The 22,023-nt window shown below is 44.4% G+C and overlaps 1 protein-coding gene across 1 annotated transcript; it reads right to left on the bottom strand.

Moving 5' to 3' along the window:
• Positions 1-1,424: 1,424 nt before the first annotated feature.
• On the bottom strand, positions 1,425-20,667 carry abcb9 (ATP-binding cassette, sub-family B (MDR/TAP), member 9). The gene is made up of 11 exons (XM_085293566.1): positions 19,406-20,667; positions 17,585-17,699; positions 17,255-17,385; positions 16,962-17,167; positions 5,131-5,328; positions 4,905-5,033; positions 4,632-4,820; positions 4,277-4,450; positions 3,661-3,820; positions 3,048-3,184; positions 1,425-2,926 (listed from the first exon to the last, which is right to left on the bottom strand). Exons 1-11 carry the CDS (start codon positions 20,043-20,045, stop codon positions 2,606-2,608), a joined length of 2,400 nt encoding a protein of 799 aa, XP_085149692.1. The 5' UTR covers positions 20,046-20,667; the 3' UTR covers positions 1,425-2,605.
• Between the last annotated feature and the right edge of the window lie 1,356 nt (positions 20,668-22,023).

Genomic DNA, 22,023 nt, shown 5'->3' with positions numbered 1-22,023 from the left:
AACTTTGTTCATGTTCAATAAGAACATCAACTATTAAACATAAATATTTATTTGTAATGTGTTTATTTGTAATGTTTTATTTTTGAAGTACAAAAATAACATGAAATGTTGAAAGTGACAAAAAAACCAACGTAAAAGACCATTAAAAACCATTTTAAAAATACGCATTTAGATTACAATATATATAGTGTAATCAAAAATGGTATAGGAGATGGACGAGGTATGTAAATCTTTACCCCTATATATTGTATTTTTTTTTTAATGTGAGAACAGGAGCATGCTTCCCATATGTTGCATCATGGTTTTCTTTTAACAGCACTCTACAAGCTTTTGGGAACTGAGAAGACCAATGCTGTAGTTTGATAACTTGATTTTAGATTTCAGCTGCTCTGCAGCTCATGAATGCTTTGTCAGCTAACAGTAGGCCAAATATTTCCAGTGGGTGACAGTTCTGGACTGCAGGCAGGCCAGAGTAGAACCTGCGCCCATTTGTTTAAAAGCCATGTTGCTGTAATACATAAGGAATGTGTTTTGGCAGTATCTTAATGAAATAAAAAAATTTCATAAATAAAACAAAAAATAAAAAACCTATTTAGAATTATATGATTCCTCTTCTTTTTAGTACTGAGGATGCAATCTCTACCATTTACACATACACACACACACACACACACACACACACACACACAAAATGTTGGTAGCCTACTGAAATCCTCAAACTCTTTTAACTTTGCGTTGAGCAACAGTATTCTTAAATAGCAAACTATCTGCCCACAGTTCTTTTTTACTAAGCAGGGAGGAAGATTTGAAATGCTCCGTTTATATCAGACCAAGCTACTGAACCTTTGTAAGTTAATCTATTTAGTTTAATGTACATTGGCCATTTTAAGCTTTACACATACTTGTAGAAATTTTTTTTGTACAATTTTAAATGAAAGGCTTTGATGATTTGCAAATCATTCATCTTTAAAAAAGAAAAAAGAAATTAGGTTTTAATCAGGAAATATGCGTTTAACACAGTTTTTATAGAGAGTTTTATTGCTAATGACTAAAAGATGCTCAAGTAGTCTTTATTTGAAATGCTAACCGTGACAACAACACTAGATGGCGCTAGTGTAAAAGCAAAGAGGTGGCCTGAGCCCAGTGGATGACGGTTTGTGGCCAGGGCTAAATGACAATTGTTTTCATATTCGTAGTATAGTGTAAAATATCCACCATAGATTCCTGAAGCCTTCTTATTTTGATGGAACAACGTAGAAGAAACAGCAAATTGGCAAATGTATAGACTTTATGGTGAATAGTCAATTTTTGCTATAACATTTGCATATTGGTTAGTTACTAAAGTTTCAGTCATTTTCAGTCTATAAATAAATGTTATTTCAGTTGTAGTCGCTGTCACTGAAGCAACATAAATATAATTCAGAATTTTATTTGGGATGTTTTACCAGTATTACACAGACACAGCGTAGATCAGACTGTAAGATTCATATTTCATGATCCATTATTGCCATTTAAAAAGGGGATTTTACCATCATATACAGAATATATTCACTTGCCATATATACATACATATATAACATGTCTGCAAAAATAAAGGAATATTTTATTTAGCTACATTTACTTTTCATTGTCAGTGTTAAATACAATTGCAGTATGTTTCTGTAGTGCTATTCATTTTCAATCATATAATATTCTTATTGCACACTATTCCACAGACAAAGGCACCTGTCTTTTCCTTTTACTAATAATACCACCTACTCCACGCAGTAAAAACAAGCCAGCATCTCCATTCCTGCTACAGCGTAAACAATACAACAGCAGAACTAAATCCTGAGGAAGTTTCAACAAAATAATAATTATTGCTGGAGTGCAATACAGAGGTAAACAAAAACACAAAATACAGCCACGCCTCTCTTGTAGCACATCAACAGAAACACATTTTCCTTAAAGCTAATATAATATCCAAACAGGATATTCAAGTTTTATTTGTCCCCACCCTGTTTTATATGTTTGGAAACACATAGGTCAATAGTTTGTTGGAGACATACAATTTGTCATTTTTTTGTCCCTGTGGCTGTACAAGCACTTTCATGGCCAGCTGAGGCCCGTTCCCTTGCTATTTCATTACCAATGACACCAACATAATATCTGAAATTGATTTAAAGTGTTGAATGTGTATTTTATAGCTTTTCACTCTAATTTTAAATATGAACCCAAAGAGAGGTCAGTGCAAGTGAGGGAGGCCATCATTAGGCTGCAAAACCTGAACTAACCTATCAGAGAGACAGCAAAACAATTAAAGTGCATGATGACAGAATTCTTTCTTTCTTTTAAAAACATTTAAAACATTTGCATTAAAACAATGCCCATAATGCAACCGTTAATCTGTTAATGGCAAAGTTTTGCCAATGAAACCCCCTGAATTAAAGCTAAAAGTCTGCACATCAGTCTCATATTGATGAATTTAAAATCCACTGTGGTAGTGTGCAGGTGAAACGCTACAAAACTTGTGTCTTTGTCCAACAGATTACAAACCCAAATGCAGATTTAAGTATTTTTAACTTAATTACAGTCCAGTGCCACATCTACACACTGCAGGTCGTTCTCAGTAACGCACACTACACTCAGACTCGCTCAGGCTGCCGCTGCTGCTTCGTCCTCTCCACTGCTGTCCTCCACCTGACTTGCAGCTGGCGTTTTGTGGCGAGTGTAGGTCCTCCTCCCCGGTCTCGATGCCCAGGACCTGCCGCTGAACCAGCTTAGAGTAGAGTCCGCCGCTGGCCATCAGCTCACTGTGAGATCCCTGTTCTGCCACGTGGCCCCTGTCAATTACAATAATGTTGTCTGCCTTCTCCACTGTGCTGAGCCGATGGGCGATCACCAACACGGTGTGGTCCTGCAGGACATTGTTCAGAGCCTGTTGAACCTGTAGTGAATTCAGCAAATACATCAACACCTCTATATTATTCCATAATGCAAATATGCTGCATGTCTGCTTGGTAACAGCTGCTGTACTGAAGCTCTCCTCTGGCTTTGATAACACTTACAATGTGTTCACTTTCTGCATCCAGAGCGCTAGTGGCTTCATCCAGGACTAGAACACGAGGGTTGCGGATGAGAGCTCTTGCAATGGCAACCCTTTGTTTCTGTCCCCCTGACAACTGTGTGCCCTTCTCGCCAACACCTCAAGAAAACAGTAAGGTAAAAGTCAGTCAAATACATCATTTCATCTTATGAAACACATCTCCATTTCTTTATTAAAGAACATAGCTCTATTTTTTGTATGGCTGTGATATTTGTGCATTTAAATCTGAGCACTGTGTTAGTTTTAAGCAGACCCTAGAGTCAGGCTCAGCTGGCAAATCAGCCGATCTCAGTGTCAGCCATACTATCTCATGGTCACTTCTTACTTTTCCACACATCCTATTGGCAGATCTCAAATGGTGTATGCTACTTAAGCTGTATCAGCCAACCTATAGATTCTGATGCCTCTGCAAGCAGCTTTGCAATGTACAGTAAAGCTCTGTATAGTAAAACAAATCTGCCAGGGACCGATGTTAAATGTGACTTTTCCTCTTGAGGTCCCAGCTTAACAAGCATGTCCATTACACATAGAGCACATAAAAAGCTGATTTACAAATGAACAGATTTAATGATTACTTGTTTCATAGCCTTTAGGAAGAGTGGTAATAAAATCATGAGCGTTAGCCTTGGTGGCAGCCTGCAGCACTGCCTCCCTGGGGACATCAGTCAGGCCATAGGTAATGTTCTCCTCAACTGTGCGGGCAAACAGCACAGGCTCTTGACCTACAAGAGCCACCTGCAGACACACAATAAAGAATAGAAATTACTGTATGCTGAAGACTAACAAGCCAAGGGGTGTATTTGTATACAAAGTATGGTAGTTTTTTTTTTTGTTTAACCTTTTTTAATTCTTTTCTTTTTTAGACTAGTTTTTATCATTGCCAGCAGAAACTGACACAGGGCAGGAAAAATCAGAAAACAGTGATGGACAAACACATTGGCAGTTTTGCTCTTTTCGGGAGATTTTCAGACAACTACTCAACAACAGTTCTTGTGATGTTGGATTGTGCCAATGTGCATAATAGTGCATTTACTGTTAGCATGTTTATAGCCTCCTGAACACTGTATCAGAGCCAGGCCTCCTGCTTAGTCTAGTTCCTGCTGTGTTCTACATGTGAAAAAGTAAAACTGACCCAAGTCCCCAGATATTATACAAAGATTACACATGAAAATGTCTTTTACACTGACTAACCTTGGAGTGGAGGTAGTCATGCTGAAAGCTTTGAACAGGCTTTCCATCCAGCAGCACCTGGCCTTGCTGAGGAAGGTAGAAATTTTCCAGAAGACTCACACAGGAGCTCTTCCCACTGCCTGAAGGTCCCACAAGGGCAGTCACTTCTCCGGGACGCAGGAGGAATGACACCCCCTGCAAAAAGACCCATTTCAAACTAAGCAGACATAATGTCAACCGTATTCTAACTTCACCCTCATTTAGTTGGTTATATTGTTGCAATCTTCTAGTAAACTGCCCTCATCTCTACCACCATGAGTCAAACAGACCACTTGTGAATAATTTCTTCAGGTGTTCAGGATCCCTGAGGACAAACCTTGAGAATATCAGTTTCAGGGCGTGTCGGGTAGGCAAACGTGACGTCTTTAAATTCAACCAGACCGGCGCATGTCTCCGGAGCCTCTGTGCCATCAGAGGGGTGTTCGGGTTTCCTATCCAGATACTCAAAAACCTTCTCAGCAGCTCCAACTCCTTGCATGAGGCCCGTGTACACTGATGCAATGCTCTGCAAAGTGAAGACAACATGGATTCATTGCCATGTCTTCAGAACAGAAAACAAACGACCTGTGGAGAATGATAGGTGAAATACCTCAAGACATTCGCCGAGCTCTAGCATGTATATGAAAAAAGATATCAAGGCACCGCTACTCATCTGATTAGTAATCACAAGGTGGCCTCCATAGTAGAGGATAGCCAGCTCGAGAGCAAGCTCTGAGATCTGGAAAACACACAAAAAATCCCTTGCTGTAAGGTAAAAACAGAGACCACTAAATAAACCATGCAGAATTATGTAAAGGGTAACTGCAGATACCTACACAACTGGACCACATGTAGCAAGCGTAGGCCAGGGCTTGTTTTTTGTTGAGCTGGAACATGACTAAGAGTTTGGCGTAATAGGAATCGGCCTCTCCATTCTCGTTGGCAAAGCTCCGCACCGTCCTCATGGCTGAGATGGTTTCTTCTGCAACTTTATTGGCCTCTGCGAGGGTTGTTTGCACCTTTTTGGTCAGATTCTGGAAAGAACAGAAGAAAATATAAAAGTTATCTAATCGTAAATAGTAGAGAGCCTGATTGGGAATAGTGTCAGGGATTCTTCTGTAGCAGGGGTGTGGTCTCTAGCCCGCCTGACCAGGAGGAGTCGAACATTAACTCAGCTCTTCCAGGGCACCCTGCAGACTCGGCTGCTGGCAACAGCAAGGGAGTGGGGCCGCCGCTGGGATGACGTGAACGCCAAACAGGAGTCCATCACAGGTCGACTGCAGGTATGCGAGTAAGACCTTCTGAGGAGGGTTTCACTTTACTCTCTTCTTTATAATTGACCCTTGTTTTCTCTCTCTCAGCTCCTTGTCCCAGAGTGGGAGGGATTTGAAGCACAAAGGGAGGTTTGACCAGCTGACAGGAAACACCAGTGAAAAACTGAAACAACTGCAGGTGTGGGGTTGTTTTGATATGACACATACGTCAGAGACATTATCCTAAACTGGACTAACAAAGGACCATTAGTCCAACATGAAACTTATCTTACATAAGGTAAGGCTGAAGTTCATTGATAATTTTAATCAAAAACTTGTTGAAATATTTTTACTGAACATGCAAACATCTGCTGATGAAAATGTGTTGATCTATCGGTCTGTTATGAAGCAATTGCTATTTCTAATGTGTCTTTATCACTTTCTGATGGTTTATTAATTAAACAATACATGTATTAATTGTTGTATTATCTGTAGATATAGTATTTATATATATTTATTTATAGTATAGTAAAAATGTTTAATTATTACTGTTTAAATGACTAATATGTGACATGTATTAGTAGTGATGTGGTGCTGAGGGTTAAAATGCCTTTTTGTCTTTTGGTATACTACGAAATGGCAATAAACCATTAATATATGTCTATGCTGTGCTCGTATTTATTTTACCCTACTCAAATTCAATTTATGATACATTTTATTTTGAAAGATTTAAAATGGTTCTTTAAAGAACCTTTTTAAAAAATGGTTCTTTGAAAAACCATTAAAGGTGGACCCTGGGTCAGACAGACAGATGACAGTCTCAGGTGTATACACTGATACAAAACAGCACAAGAGAAGGAGGATTTAGTGTTTGTGTTATTACGAGTGCTAAACAAGAAGAGTTCCCAGATGTTACAGTGGACACATGTGTGACTCCTGTGATTAAAGCATCTTTCTTTCAGCTTAACGAGTGAACCGTCAGCTTGTTCAAACACACGTTAAAGTCCGTTTGGCTCGACACCACCGAACAGAGGCAGCAATATAACATAGCTAACATTAACAGTGCAGTGAATCCTGCTTGTGCCGTGATTCAGGACTGCAAACTGAGCAGCATCACTGACTTTCAGCTTGTTGTGTTTGTGGATATATGACTGACTTTAATTATCCATAAAATCATCAGATTCTCTGTAAGATTAAGGTCGACTATTGAACAGCGTATATTTTAAAGTAAAGGCTTTAAAACCAAATTACCAAATGAACCAAATGAATATTATGTCACCCCTGATGATCCACCAGGACAAACTCAGCAGTGTGTGAGGAAGAAGAGGAGGAAGAGCCAGCAGCAGCTGACAGATGGAGAGAGACAGACTGCTCCCTGTTTGTGAAGGACTGCTAGAAAAGTTTAAAATAACTAATTGTCTGTCCTGAATCAGTCTTATTAAGTAATGTTCAAATAATTTTATGATTCCAGTGTTTTCAGTGTGGGAGAAAGTACTCAGGGCCTTCAAGTTAAACACTATGAAAGGCAGCAACAAGTTTAATGTTCAGAAACCTAAAGTATGTATCAGCAGCAGAATGGAGCTAAAAATAAATGTTTGTTTCAGTTCTATGAAGCTTTGAGTATTTTGGATTAGTAGCACTGCTGTGTTTGTTGCATCATATTGCTGTAACTGTTTATATGCTTTATATATTCTGAGGTAAGTTGATCTATAGTGTTACATTATATTCTATAAGGATGTTATGTGTTTGTATACTTTCTGCCCAGTTAGACCCATTTAGCAAAGTCAGCCTGTTTAAGGCTCTGATATCTATTCTGTGTGACTTAAAGCAGTTATGACATGGTCTGATTTTCTCACCCAATAAAGGAATATTTCATATATCAGTCTACTCTTCATTTTATCAGAAACAGTTATCACAGCTCGTAAATTTTCTTTTTACACATATATGTAAGCATTGAGCCAAATTTAGTAATGCCAACATATTAAACGAACAATATTTGTCTCTTATGTATAATACATCTGTATATACACTGTGAAAGGTACTTGTCTTTGAGTGAAGATTTAAGGTGATAGGAAATATAAATAACTGCAACTTGAATCTTTGACCCAGAGTTCAAGCTCACTGCTGTAATATATCCTGTAATATATATATATATCATAATAATCTGACAATAAATATAATATTGGCCATTTTATATTTACATTACCACAGTCAGATGATTTTAGTCTCATGAACAACATAAGCTAATTGTTATTTACTAGCTAATCTTAAAATGACTGTTCATTACAGAAATGAAGCCCAACTATCATGTTTTACAGTCCTGTGGTCTCAGCTTCAGATACTCAACTAATCAAAGTGATGTCATGACAAAAATGAATGACCAACAAAACATTTTTTCTCCTTCATTTACAGTCCCATTTCACAAGCCTCTCACTACTTATATGTAGTATGCGTAGTGCGCGTACTTCAAGCGTGTGGTCTCTTAATTGGGACACAGCCAGTGACGGCGGTGCTGGTGACAGAGGAGGAAGTAAATGGAATCGCAAGGGAGTAGGGCTGTTCGATATAACGATATATATCGGATGACGATATGAAAACGTCAATCGTTTCATATTACGCTATCGTTTGTGTCGTGTTGTGGCAAAATAAACTTTTTACGGCATTTTTTTAAATCGTTTTGATGGTCACTGTAGAATTTCTTAAAGTTCTCTCTTTCTCTTATATATTTAACATAACCACACTACAGACGGACAAGCGACTGTTTTTATCCGTTGACGTTTGCAACAACGACGGTAAAACCATCGCGTGGCTCCGTCGTCCGCTTCTTTATTTTCCACATAAACCTTTCACAATAACGCTGAAGATACTGTTGAGATTTTTCAAAATAAACTGAATCACGTGAAAGAGTACACAGAGTGTACGGATGAGAAGCAAGAAATAGCCATCAGGTGCTAAAAAATAAACCTTAGAATCAAACATTAGAACCGGCTTTTCCCCGCAGCACGCCATGTAATAAATACTCACAAAGAAAATGTCTAAAAATGTAAGGTTTCATGCATTGGTCAAAACACCTGACTCCAGGTACACGACCAGCTAAAAAAAAAAAAAATACTCATGCAAATCGAGTTGCCCGACATTCATGGAATTTACAGAAAATGTATCTCCCCTCTGCAGGAGGGGGAGATACAGGAGAGGTGGAGGAAGATCTCAGCCTGGGCGTTTACCGTCTTATGTAGTCTGGAAGATGTGTGGTTGGTGGGGTGGGTGCAGTTTTCTCTGTGGTGGGGTTGGGTGGACTGTCCAGGGCTCTGTGGAGCCGGGGGGCGCTACTGCACTGGGCCCCGGTCTGATGGGCCTGGGCCCCCCTTCCCTGGCGGGTCGCGGAGGGTGGGAGTGCCTACTGGGGTCAGCGGGGGAGCTGGCCCCAGGGAGGGGTTACCTGCCCCTCCCTTCCTTCCCTCCCCATCTCCAGCTGCCTCCCTCTTCCCGCTCCTCCACAACCACCCACACATGCAGGGCCTTGGAGTGGGGGTATGTCACCAGGGTGCAGAGGAGGCTACCCCCCCCCCCCCCCCCCCCCCCGTCCCCTTCTGGCTGCCTCTGCCTCAATTTTATCCCACAACTTAGACATTCACATTATTCACACTCTCATTACACATACATATAGGATCTTGGGGGTGGGCACAATCACGGAGTCCAAATCACCATCAGGGTGTATACCTCACCCCTGACGTCGTTGCCCACCTCTCAATTTTAAATACACTTAGTCATTGAGGGTTAGCAGGAGGGACTATGCGCTTACCTGCTGCTCCTTGGCAGGTAGCTCCATGCCCTCCTGGGTTTTAATTGCACCTTAGAACACATATGCATCAACACTACAATGAGCGGGTGGAGGGAGGTTTGGAGTCTTCTCCCACCCCCATTCTCTGCGGCCTGCTGGAGCGGGAGGGCTAGTAGGAGGAGTTGGCCGTCCGACTGCGGTCTGGGGTGTGGGGCCTCCCTGCTGCTGCGGAGTCGGGGTGGTCTGCCTCTCCCCACCGCAGGGAAAAGGGTAACACCACCTGGGTCTGGGTGCAATTCCCCCCTCCAGGGGCAAGGGTACCTAGACCCGGTTTGTAGAGTACGCTTGGGGAGTGTGATTGTGTGTACAGCGTCTCTTTATGTCTGTCTCCACGTTGGTTGAGTGTGGAGTGAGTGCATATGAGAGCATGAGGGTGGGAATGGATGTTTGTGTCTGTGTGTGCCTGTATGTCTGTGTCTATATGTCAGGTTGGGTATCAGACGCCACCTCTCTGGGGACACCTCAGGCCCTCCAAGGTTTGGAGGCCTATCTCCACCCACCACCACTTCCCCTGCCGGTGGCGGACTCCCTCAGGTGTCGGTGTGTTGGTGGTTCTTTGTGTCTGGGGGTGGGCGTCCGGGTACACACCGGCTCACTCCTTGGCGGCCGCTTGTCGGGGCCTGGGGCCTGGGGCTCGCTCGGGCCCCTTTGGAGGTGGGGTGCCCCCGGCCTCTCGGCCTAGGGCTCGGTCACTCAGGCGCAGCTGGGGGCCGGCGGAGCTCACGGGCGCGTCACTGCAACTCCCCCTGACTTCTGCTCCGCGGCTGCTGGGCGAGCCCTCATCTGGGACTCTCCTCAGCTCTTACTGGGACAGTGGCGCGGCTGCCCCTCTGTTGGTCTTCCATGGTCTCTTGTGTTCTGGGGCCCTCTGGATGTCTGGAGTTTTGATCTCCTCCATACCCGCTTCACACCCTGGAGGACGGGGCTGTGGCCCCCCCACACTCCCTAGCAGATCATTACATGGAGAAACCTTTGGAATGCAAGCATGCTGATCCACACAGGTATGCACACATGGGTATTCACAGACGCGGACTAAAGCTTTCTTGGCTGCTGCCTCAAAGCACACTGTGCGCTGTCTATCTTGCGTGCTGCACAATATCGTTTATTACTTAGTAAATACTGATATCTATGACTAGCTAGTTTATTGTGATGGTGCTTTGTTTTCTCTATTATTATGTTGCTCTTTGTTGTTTGCTGTCTCCTCTGTTTGTTTTTGTTTGTTTTTTTTTTTTTTTTTTTCTCCATACAGGTGACCCAGGAGTTTTTTTTTTTTTTTTTTTTTTTTTTTTGTCTCTCTTCCCCCCCCTTCTCACCGTCTCTTCTCTCCTTTGGTTTTCTTTCTTTCTCTCCCCCTCTCTCTCTCATTCATTCCCCCTGTCCTATTTATTAAAAAAAAAAAAAAAAAAAAATGACAAAGGATGAACTGAAGCTCTGCCATCACGTAATGTCGCATACTGCTGTTTCTGATGTCATTTAAGAAAAAAAAAAAAAAAAAAAAAAAAAAAACCATCGCGTGGCTCCGTCGTCCGCTTCTTTATTTTCCACATAAACCTTTCACAATAACGCTGAAGATACTGTTGAGATTTTTCAAAATAAACTGAATCACGTGAAAGAGTACACAGAGTGTACGGATGAGAAGCAAGAAATAGCCATCAGGTGCTAAAAAATAAACCTTAGAATCAAACATTAGAACCGGCTTTTCCCCGCAGCACGCCATGTAATAAATACTCACAAAGAAAATGTCTAAAAATGTAAGGTTTCATGCATTGGTCAAAACACCTGACTCCAGGTACACGACCAGCTAAAAAAAAAAAAAATACTCATGCAAATCGAGTTGCCCGACATTCATGGAATTTACAGAAAATGTAAAATTTTTGTGATATATACCGTTGTCGGGACGATAAATATCTAATATCGGGATATGAAATTTTGGTCATATTGCACAGCCCTACAGTCACTCCCTACAAGGAAGTGACTGTTTCCCGGTACCCTGGTGCAGAAGCAACGGAATCAGCTGCTGAAACACAAATATACACTTGCATGAGCACGGAAATCCAGTGTGTGTCAGGTCCTTTATCACACTTTTACAGTCTACACATGTCCCCCAGATGTGTCACAAGTAGACAATCACAAAGTTACTGTCTTGACAAGAAGACAGTTACACTATACTCTCACTAAATGCACAAAAGGCTAATTGTAGCTTTCTTCTTAAAAACGAATCCCCACACTGAGAAAAGAGAACTACTTTTAGCCAAAAATAACAGAGCATCTCATCCAAACAACATTATACCTGACATTACATTTATTGTTGTTAAGATATACATCGTGTGTACTAGGGTGACCATATTTTGATTTCCAAAAAAGAGGACACTTGGCACATTCATGAAGAATTTTAATAATACTGTTTGCTTAAAGAAAATTTTAACACATTTAAATAATGCATTCTCTGTGCGGTAAATGAATGGTGAAATAAAAAATGTCTTGTAGGCTTTTACAAGTGAATCGCTACCTTATCGTGGTGGAGGGGTTTGTGTGTCCCAGGGATCCCAGGGGCTATGTTGTCTGGGGGCTTTTGCCCCCTGGTAGGGTCTCCCATGGCAAATTGGTCCTGGGTGAGGGACCAGACAAAGAGCGATTCAGAAGACCCTAATGAAAAGAATATCGAGGGAACAGTTTACCCTGCCCGGGATAGGGTTACCGGGGCCCTGCCCTGGAGCCAGGCCCAGGGAGGGTGCCCGAGGGCAAGCGTCTGGTGGCCGGGCCTTAGTCCATGGGGCCCGGCCGGGCACAGCCCAAAGAGGAGACATGGGCCCATCCTCCCGCAGGCCCACCACCCGTAGGAGGCACCATAGGGGTCGGGTGCATTGTGTGCCGGGTGGCGGCCAGGAGCGGAGGCCCTGGCGGACTGACCCCCGGCTGCCAAGACTGGCAATAGGGACATGGAATGTCTCTGGTGGGGAAGGAGCCTGAGTTAGTGCGTGAGGTTGAGAGGTACCGGCTAGATATAGTCGGGCTCACCTCTACGCATGGCTTGGGCTCTGGAACCAGTCTCCTGGAGAGGGGCTGGACTCTGTCTCAGTCTGGAGTTGCCCCTGGTGAGAGGCGGCGGGCTGGGGTGGGTATTCTAATATCCCCTCGGCTTGCTGCCGGTACGTTGGGGTTTTCCCCGGTGGATGAGAGGGTTTGTTCCCTGCGCCTTAGGGTCGGGGAACGGGTCCTGACTGTCATCTGTGCTTATGCGCCGAGTAGCAGTTCGGAGTACCCAGCCTTCTTAGAGTCCCTGGGGGTGGGGTGCTGGAAGGTGCTCCACCTGGAGACTCTGTTGTCCTGCTAGGAGACTTCAATGCTCACGTGGGTAACGACAGCGAGACCTGGAGGGGCGTGATTGAGAGGAACGGCCTCCCTGATCTGAACCCGAGCGGTGCTTTGTTATTGGACTTCTGTGCTAATCACAGTTTGGCCATAACGAACACCCTGTTCAAACATAAGAGTGTCCATAAGTGCACGTGGCACCAGGACGCTCTAGGCCGTAGGTCGATGATCGATTTTGTAATCGTATCACCAGACCTGCGACCATATGTTCTGGACACTCGGGTAAAGAGAGGGGCTGAGCTGTCAACTGATCACCACCTGGTGGTGAGTTGGATCAGGTGGCGGGGGAGGACGCTGGACAGACCTGGTGCACCTAAACGCGTAGTGAGGGTGTGCTGGGAACATCTAGCAGAGGCCCCAGTCCGCGAGATCTTCAACGCACACCTCCGGCAGAGCTTCAACAGCATTCCGAGGGAGACTGGGGACATTGAGTCCGAATGGACCATGTTCAGCGTCTCCATTGCCGAAGCTGCTGCATTGAGCTGCGGCCGCAAGGTGGTTGGTGCCTGCCGTGGTGGTAATCCCCAAACCAAATGGTGGACACCAGAGGTGAAGGGAGAAACCAGGCTGAAGAAGGAGTCCTATCGGGCTTGATTAGCCTGTGGGACTCCGGAGGCAACCGACAGGTATCGACAGGCCAAGCGGAATGCGGCTCGGGCAGTGGCTGAAGCAAAAACTCGGGTGTGGGAGGAGTTCGGAGAGGCCATGGAAAAATACTTTCGGACTGCCTCGAAGAGATTCTGGCAAACCGTCAGGCGTCTCAGGAAGGGAAAGCGGTGCTCTACCTGCACTATGTATAGTGCTGGCGGAGCGCTGCTGACGTCAACTGAGAAAATTGTCAGGCGGTGGAAGGAATACTTCGAGGACCTCCTTAATCTAACTGACACGTCTTCCGAGGAGGAAGCAGAGTCTGGGGATGAGGGGAATGACCCGCCAATTTCCGGGGGCGAGGTCACTGAGGCAGTTAAACAACTCCTTGGTGGCAGAGCCCCTGGTGTTGATGAGGTCTTCCCCAAGTTCCTGAAGGCTCTGGATGTTGTAGGGCTGTCCTGGTTGACACACCTCTGCAATGTTGCGTGGAGATCAGGGGCAGTACCTGTGGACTGGCAGACCGGGGTGGTGGTCCCCATCTTTAAGAAGGGGGACCGGAGGGTGTGTTCCAACTACAGGGGGATCACACTCCTCAGCCTCCCTGGGAAAGTCTATGCCAGGGTGCTGGAAAGGAGAGTTCGTCCGCTAGTCGAACCTCGGATACAGGAGGAACAATGCGGTTTTCGTCCTGGTCGCGGAACACTGGACCAGCTCTTTATCCTCTCCAGGATACTTGAGGGTGCATGGGAGTTTGCCCAACCAGTCTACATGTGTTTTGTGGACTTGGAGAAGGCATTCGACCGTGTCCCTCGGGGTGTCCTGTGGGAGGTGTTGCGGGAGTATGGGGTGTCTGGCCCATTGCTACGGGCCATTCGATCCCTATACAACCATTGTAAGAGCTTGGTTCGCATTGCCGGCAATAAGTCAGACTCGTTCCCGGTGGGTGATGGGCTCCGCCAGGGCTGCCCTTTGTCTCCAGTTCTGTTCATAATTTTTATGGACAGGATTTCTAGGCGCAGCCAAGTGGCGGAGGGCTTTCGCTTTGGTGGCCTCAGAATCTCATCTCCGATTTTTGCGGATGATGTAGTTCTGTTGGCTTCATCGGGTGAGGGCCTCCAGCTCGCACTGGAACGGTTCGCAGCAGAGTGTGAAGCAGCGGGAATGAGGATCAGCACCTCCAAATCTGAGGCCATGGTTCTCAGCCGGAAAAGGGTGGAGTGCCCACTCCGGGTCGGGGATGAGTTCTTGCCCCAAGTGGAGGAGTTCAAGTATCTCGGGGTCTTGTTCGCGAGTGATGGGAGAAGGGAGCCGGAGATCGACAGACGGATTCGGGCTGCAGCTGCAGTAATGCAGACGCTGCACCAGTCCGTCGTGGTGAAGAGGAGCTGAGTGTAAAAGCGAAGCTCTCAATTTACCGGTCGATCTACGTCCCTACCCTCACCTATGGCCACGAGCTGTGGGTAGTGACTGAAAGAACGAGATCGCGGATACAAGCGGCAGAAATGAGCTTCCTCCGAAGAGTGGCTGGCCTCTCCCTTAGAGATAGGGTGAGAAGTTCGGCCATCCGGGAGGGGCTCAGAGTAGAGCAGCTGCTGCTCCACATCGAAAGGAGCCAGCTGAGGTGGTTCGGGCATCTGACAAGGATGCCCCCTGGGCGCCTCCTGGGTGAGGTGTTCCAGGCATGTCCCACCGGGGAGGAGGCCCCGGGGCAGACCCAGGACACGCTGGAGAGATTATATCTCTCGGCTGGCCTGGGAACGCCTTGGTGTTCCCCCGGATAAGCTGGAGGAGGTGGCTGGGAAGAGGGAGGTCTGGGTCTCTTTGCTTAGGCTGCTGCCCCCGCGACCCGGCCTCGGATAAAGCGGATGAAGATGGATGGATGGATGGATGGATGGATGGATGGATGGATGGATGGACAAGTGCAAAAGACTAATTTAAAAACCTCTAGAATTAAGTAACGTTACAGAAATAATGTCTCATTTGTATAAGAAAAATGACCAGTGAGGTATGGTTTCTGCTGTCTCATTTCGCGTTTCTAACCTCAATTAATTTTTTTTGCATGCCACCATTCTTCCAGTCAAAGTATGATTGGGAATATATTCTCTGGTAAGTCTGAGAAATGCCACAGTATTGGATTTTATTAAGATCTCAAAGAGTGACTTCAACTGAATGTAGCACTATGACACCATTGACAATAGCTTCAGTCTTGGTGCAGGCACTTTTTGGCTTTGTTAAAGTCTGGAAATGCTTCTCTTCTTTTAGCAACACACAAGTGCAATCCATGGATCTGTAGCTATTGTGACGCTTCATAGTATGAAATGCCAGTGCACCTTCTGGTGCAGATACAACAACATCCTCGTTTTTCCCAGGTGTAACAAAGAACTCAGTCAACTTACTAGATGAATTTTCGCCTCGCACAGCCTTTATATACAGGTGCATATAAGTGGTCCGCAGGTGCGCAATCGCTGTCAAAATAAAAGGCGCGCACCAGATAAGAAGTTGCAACGCACGTTTGCGTACATAAGATTTTCTGGAGGAAGACAGATATTTGTTTAGAACTCTTAAAGATGTCGAAGAAGCAAGCTCCTTTAAGCAATTACTTTGGTGTTCCTCCACCTCCAAAGAAATGTCAGAAGGAGTGCGAACCGCAAAAAGAAGCGCGTATTCTCGGAAAAGTGGTTGCAGGAGGTGAGCTGGCTTCAAACAAATGATGAACGCACAAAGATTTGGTGCAGAATATGCAGTGAAAATCCCACTCTAGCGAACAAAAACAGTGCCTTTTATATGTACGCGAACGCGCGTTGCAACTTCTTATCTGGTGCGCGTCTTTTATTTTGACAGCGAATGCGCACCTGCGGACCACTTATGTGCACCCCTGTTTATACGTTTTTAAACCTTTGTTAGACACACAAACGTATTTGCCAGCTCTGCACACAGTGGACTCCACCTCCCATTTATTCTGAGGGATGGTACAAGGGAAATTTGTTTTGCAGTTTGCCTGAAAAGATGCACTTGCGCTTTGGCATCTTGTGGCATCTTTTCAGCGCGCCGCTGCGCACTCTGTCCCGTCTGTGAGCGCGGAACAACCACTTACTTCGGGACGAAGTCGCACATATGGGTCCCTCTGTATGTCTATAGGAAAACCCGGACATTTTCATCCATCTCGAAAATCCCCCCGGACAGAACGTGAAAAGTGGACATGTCCGAGGAAAAGAGGACGGTTGGTCACCCTATGTGTACTCATGTTGTACAATGTGTTGAACTGTATTATGGTTATTGTTGTTTAACAGAGAGACAGTATTTTATTTGTCACCACAAGGAAGCACGTATGCTGCGTCATCAGCCCCTGAGAGAGAAAGTGTACCCCAACAAAAATGGCACCCATGAGGAAAGGTTTTGCCGCGTTCCCTAATGTGGAACAAAGTTCCCAAAATGTTAAGGACATTTTTGCCTCCGTCGTCATTTCCCTTTGACTTGATCACTGTTGATGCTGCAATACTCAACAACAGTAATAACTATTTCTCAAGACCACTTTAAAAAAATTACAATAATATCTGACTTCTTGGAAGCAAACTATAAAGAAATGAACATTCAGACAAAACTACTTTACCTTGTAGTATTCACCATAAAGTTTTGAGACTAGACCGATGAAAGGGAATCCCATGATGGTCACCAGTGTGAGCTTCCAGGACATGCCAAACATGAAGATGAAGAAGCCAACGCCCTTAATGACACTCCGCAGGAAGATGTTGACATTCTGGGAGATGAGGTCGCTCACCTGGGTGGTGTCAGCAGACAGACGTGAAAGGATGTCACCTGCAGGGTTACAAGGGCGTGGAATAACATTAGAACGGATCAATGGAAGGGAAAGATGTGTGCACAGGAACTCGCGTTCAACATCACCTGTGTGATTGTCATCAAAAAAGGCAATTTCTTGCCTCATCAAGGTTCGGAAAAGATGGTTCCTGAGACGAAGGTTTAATCTCGCAAACGTCAGGGTGAAGACACCTCCTCGTACTCCGATTGCAAGTGAACTGAGGAGAGAGAAAAGACTGCCATGAAGCAGTTCTGTGGTTTGGCATTTAACACACGTCATCATCTAAACAAAGCAAGCAGCTTTGCCAAGGATCATCTCAGTATATAAGCTGAATGCATTCCTCTGTGTAATTTACAACAAAATGTAAACAAAACATTAAAAAACAAAAATTAAAACCTACAACTGCGGATGCTCACCTGGCTAAGGCCAGTGCTGCAAGTATGATCACAGGTTTGGCAAAGTACTCCATGCTTTGGTGAACCACAATACTGTCTATGGCTTTCCCATAGTAGTACGGTATGAAAGCCTCACCTGAAAGCAAAGAGTCATCATTACTTAATGTTTTTTAAAGTCTAAGTTGAACTGATGATCCATACATAAAGGCTTTGTGACAACTTGAGCATTCAATTTTATTTAATTAGTTTTTTATCCATCCATCCATTCGCTTACGCTTATCCCTTTCAAGGTGGCGGGGTGTGCTGGAGCCTATCCCAGCTGTCATAGGGCGAGAGGCGGGGTACATCCTGGACAGGTCGCCAGTCTGTCGCAGGGCCAACACACAGAGACAGACAACCATTCATGCTCACATTAACACTTATAGGCAATTTAGATTGATCAGTTAACCTATCCCCACAAGCTGCATGTGTTTGGACTGTGGGAGGAAGCCGGAGTACCCAGGGAGAACATGCAAACTCCACACTGAAAGACCACAGCCTGATGGAGAATTGAACTCAGGACATTCTTGCTGTGCGGCAACAGTGGTAACCTCCATGCTCGATGCTTTTTTTTATTCAATTCTAAATCAGAGTGAAAAATAAGGTCACTGTACATTCATAGTGAGAGCGTTTTTTTGTTTTTTGGGACATTTGGGACTCCCCTTGTCCCAAATGTTTTTCTAACATTTAGGAACAGAACCTCGAGGTGTTTGGGCTCACCCTTAGAGCTCAGATGCTCAGTTCCTGGGGAGCAGTTCAGGCAAGGGAAGATTAGTTAAGATGCCTCCTGAACACCTCCAATATGAAGTTTTTCTTGTATACCCAACAAGAAAGAGACACCTGGGCCCACCAAGGACATGCTGGACAAATTATGTCTCTTGGCTGGTTTGGGATATCCTTGTGAAAGAGCTGGAGGCTGAGGTGGAGGAAAGTGAGTTCTAGGCGTCTCTGCTCAGACTGTTGCCCCTGTAATCGCTTTTTAAGCAGCACAAAACCAATGGATGGATGGACAAATGCATAGTTTAGATGTACGAGTACATAAAATACCTCAAATTTTTATATTGTACTTCAAAGAAAATGAGCAAACTTCCAAAATGATTTGAATGAAATGTGTGTATTTAATGATATTCCATAAATTAAAGAATTGATGAAACTGATAAAACCGTGAGTGCTGTTGGAGGCTCTGGCATTCAGCCCACTGTTACAAACAATAATGAGCCTTAGAGTTACTTAGTATGACTTTGACCTATTAATGTAGGTATAGACGTTTATTGGCATTCACCAAATATACCATTTCCAGCTCTTTTATTTTTATTCTTGGACTCTAATAGAGACGCTTTGTATGCTTCACAGTTGAAATGAAACCTAGCGTTTAATATACAGGGCCTTGGCACAGGCACCGTTTAAGTCAACTTTCTTCTGATTGGCTAGTCCTTTGAAACAGAAGGTTTGAACAGCAGGTGGCTGAGGCTTCTGGTTAGTAATGTAGATGAATATACTGATCAATATCTTTGGGCTTTATGACAAAAAACATTTGTCTTTTAGCAACTGGGACCCATATGAGCGAGTTAGGGGTCCTTTTAATAATTCCATGACAGAAAGCATCAACAGTTGGAACATATTGAAAAGAACACACTTGTTTTTCTACCATAGCACTTATCTGTAATTAAAAAGTGTTGTGTAGCGTGGCATGAGTAGCGTAATCAGAACCTGCAGACTCAGTTTTGTCAGTTGCATTGGGGCAGTGTGTCTAAATCCTTTATAACAGACAGCAATAAATAATGTGACATTAAGGACACTCACACACAGCAGAGATGATGAGGAAGAGGACAGCAACAGAGAGCAGCTCAGCATCCTTTTTGCAGTAGCTCAGCAGGCGTCCCAGTGTGGCCCCCGAGCTGCTGTCCTTCTCCTTCTTTCTCTCAGAGCCCAACTCCTGCTCCTCCTCGCCAACTGTCTCCACCAGCTTTTCAGTGTCCTCACGGCCCCTTGCTCCTCTACCACTACTGCTGCTCTCAGACTCCGGCTCCTTCCCCAGCCACCTCCAGAGCAGCATTACTCCCAGAGAAGAGGCACAAGTCCAACATATCAGGCTCAAGAGCCAGGGCTGGTGACTGATGCTCACCTCAGTCAGCATCAGCAGCTTGGCCAGTGTATAGGTGATGACGATCAGACAGATGAGGAGAATAAGGCTGGTGGATTTAGCAACCCTCTGCGGGCCATCCACCTTGTTCCATGTCACCCCTAAAGAGGCTCCCAGCAGGAGGGAGGCTCGGAGCAGCACTGTCCCCCAGATGTCCAGTGCAGACTGAAGGATATTAAAGTTGAGGGCATCCTCTGTGAAGGTGCTCAGCTGTGATCCATGTGCGTACAGGACAGTGGTGGTGACAACATCCAGGAGGACGTATGACACGATGCAGCCCACAGCCACGTTGATTCCCATGCTGATTATCAGAACAGAGAGCAGCACCGGCACAAAGCAGCAAACAGCGGCTTGAGAAATGATCGGTTACAGTGCAGCAGCGGTTTGAATAAAATGTGAGAAAAGTTTCTCAAAACATACACCAGACAAGAACACAAACACTCAGCAAAACCGGATTATTTTAGTTATTCTTTCCGGTCTTTTTCCGTTTTATGCAGCTGCACAGAAAATATCAAGTAGTCTTATTACAACTACCAGCATTTAGGACGTCACTACATTGTTAATGATTGTCCAGCCATGCCGCAACATTACTGTAACACATATCCTGCTACATTGTTGGCTAGCTTTGTGAATTAGCTTCTCGAGGGCGGTCAGCTGCGTTGCGTTACACTTCCGTGTTAAATCTTGTCACTGTCCAGCCCCGACAGCATTCAGTAACTCACTGAAACCCCTCTCCTTATTCAATGTTGTCCTCAAACACATGCATTACAACCCAAAACTGACTCAAGTTCGTGTAACGAATACATGAACTTCGATACCGGCGTTCAAGAAGACGCCGGCATCGAAGCTCGTCTAGATTACAGAAGATTAAGAGCAGGCAGTGATTCTCTGCGGCACACTAGTGAGCGTTTCTACCACCAGTTCATCTTTTTTGCTATCTTGTGTTTTTCTACTCAAGAGGTTCACATGTCCCTAACCCGAATACGAAGCCAATAACGTCTGATGGTTAAAGAATGCCCACTCGTGTTCTGCAGACTACAGAAACCCGCTTTTAAATGGCTAAAGTTACAGGAAAGAAGACAGAGTGACACATCTTTCCTTTTAGCTTTACGGATGTTTCCATAGAATCTCGCTGAAAATGACCAGTTTGGCTCCTCCCAGTTTTCCAGTAAAGTGGACATGGAACATAACATGTATCACTCTGTTTGTGAAGCTAGATTTAAAACAATCAGTCTTTTAACCTTCTGTTTTTACAGCATGTGCAGTGCCATCTGACACCAATATGACATCACTGGGTTGGCGGGTCAGAAGTTACTATCAGTTAATTACTATCAGTAAGTTAATGACTTACTAACAGGTTGTTGTTGCATTGGGTTTTAGGTCATCTCATCTATCATGCGAGTCACCACAGAGCTTCTTAAGGTAAACTCAAGCCAACTGAAGCCTAGCAAACCCTCCCAGCTGTGGTCATATCAGACTGAAAGATGTCATCAGAGTTTTAAAGAATCTTGGTGTTTGTGTTACTTTGTCCACTGACTTTTGAGGTTGTGAAAGTCAACTTTACAGTCACTGTGATCTTTTTGTTATTTAGTGAATTAAACAGAAATTCTCGAAATTATTGTGACTTTCATACATATCTGTGATTTATTGGAAGAGATCAAAACTAAGACAACAAGGTGGCGGGGTGATTAGCACTGCTCCCTCACAGCAAGGTCTTCAGTTCGAATCAACCACGTGGCCTTTCTGTGTGGAGTTTGCGTGGGTTCTCTGTGGGTACTCCGGTTCCTCCCACAGTCCACAGACATGCAGTTAGTGGGGTTAGGTTAACTGGTAATAGGTGTGAATGTGAGTGTCTGTGTGTTAGCCTTGTGATAGACTGGTACCTTGTGGTAGCTGGGATGGGCTCCAGCCACCCCGCGACCCTGACAAGGATAAGTGGAAGAGAATGGATGGATTAAAACTAAAGTGAAATAACTACTATTTGAGCTCACGTTTAGAAACCAAAATTCTATTATTACTTATGACTAATTCAACAAATTTGAATATTTATAAACTTATTAGCTCAGTGAGACATTTGTTTTTGTAGTTTGTGTGATGTGCAGTAGAGCCAGCATATTTTTCAAAGATGATATACATTTTAAATCACCAGGAACTCTTGCAACAAGGTGTAGAGTGCCCTCTGGTGGACAAACAATGCAATATCGACACTCGTAACACGGTGAAAGGGTGTTTCTCTCTTCTCTTTTTTTACTTCTTAAATTTTCATTTATCTGTTGTT

This window comes from Mchenga conophoros, linkage group LG12, assembly GCF_057382185.1.
Source record: "Mchenga conophoros isolate Kocher_MC1m ecotype Shallow Benthic linkage group LG12, M_conophoros_male_GT1.1, whole genome shotgun sequence".
Lineage (NCBI taxonomy): Eukaryota > Metazoa > Chordata > Actinopteri > Cichliformes > Cichlidae > Mchenga > Mchenga conophoros.
The sequence above is the reverse complement of the archived record's forward strand: the minus strand, read 5'-3'. Positions and strand labels throughout refer to the sequence as shown.

Bases quoted from the DNA above. Each gene is read 5' to 3' on its own strand.
- abcb9 (XM_085293566.1), bottom strand. From the start codon at position 20,045: ATGGGAATCAACGTGGCTGTGGGCTGCATCGTGTCATACGTCCTCCTG. The intron at 5,329-16,961 runs GTAAAGTAGTTT...TGTTCTTTCCAG, and splicing joins TTTATGGTGAATACTACAAG to AATCTGACCAAAAAGGTGCA. The intron at 4,821-4,904 runs GTATTTCACCTA...TTCACTTTGCAG, and splicing joins AGCTCGGCGAATGTCTTGAG to AGCATTGCATCAGTGTACAC.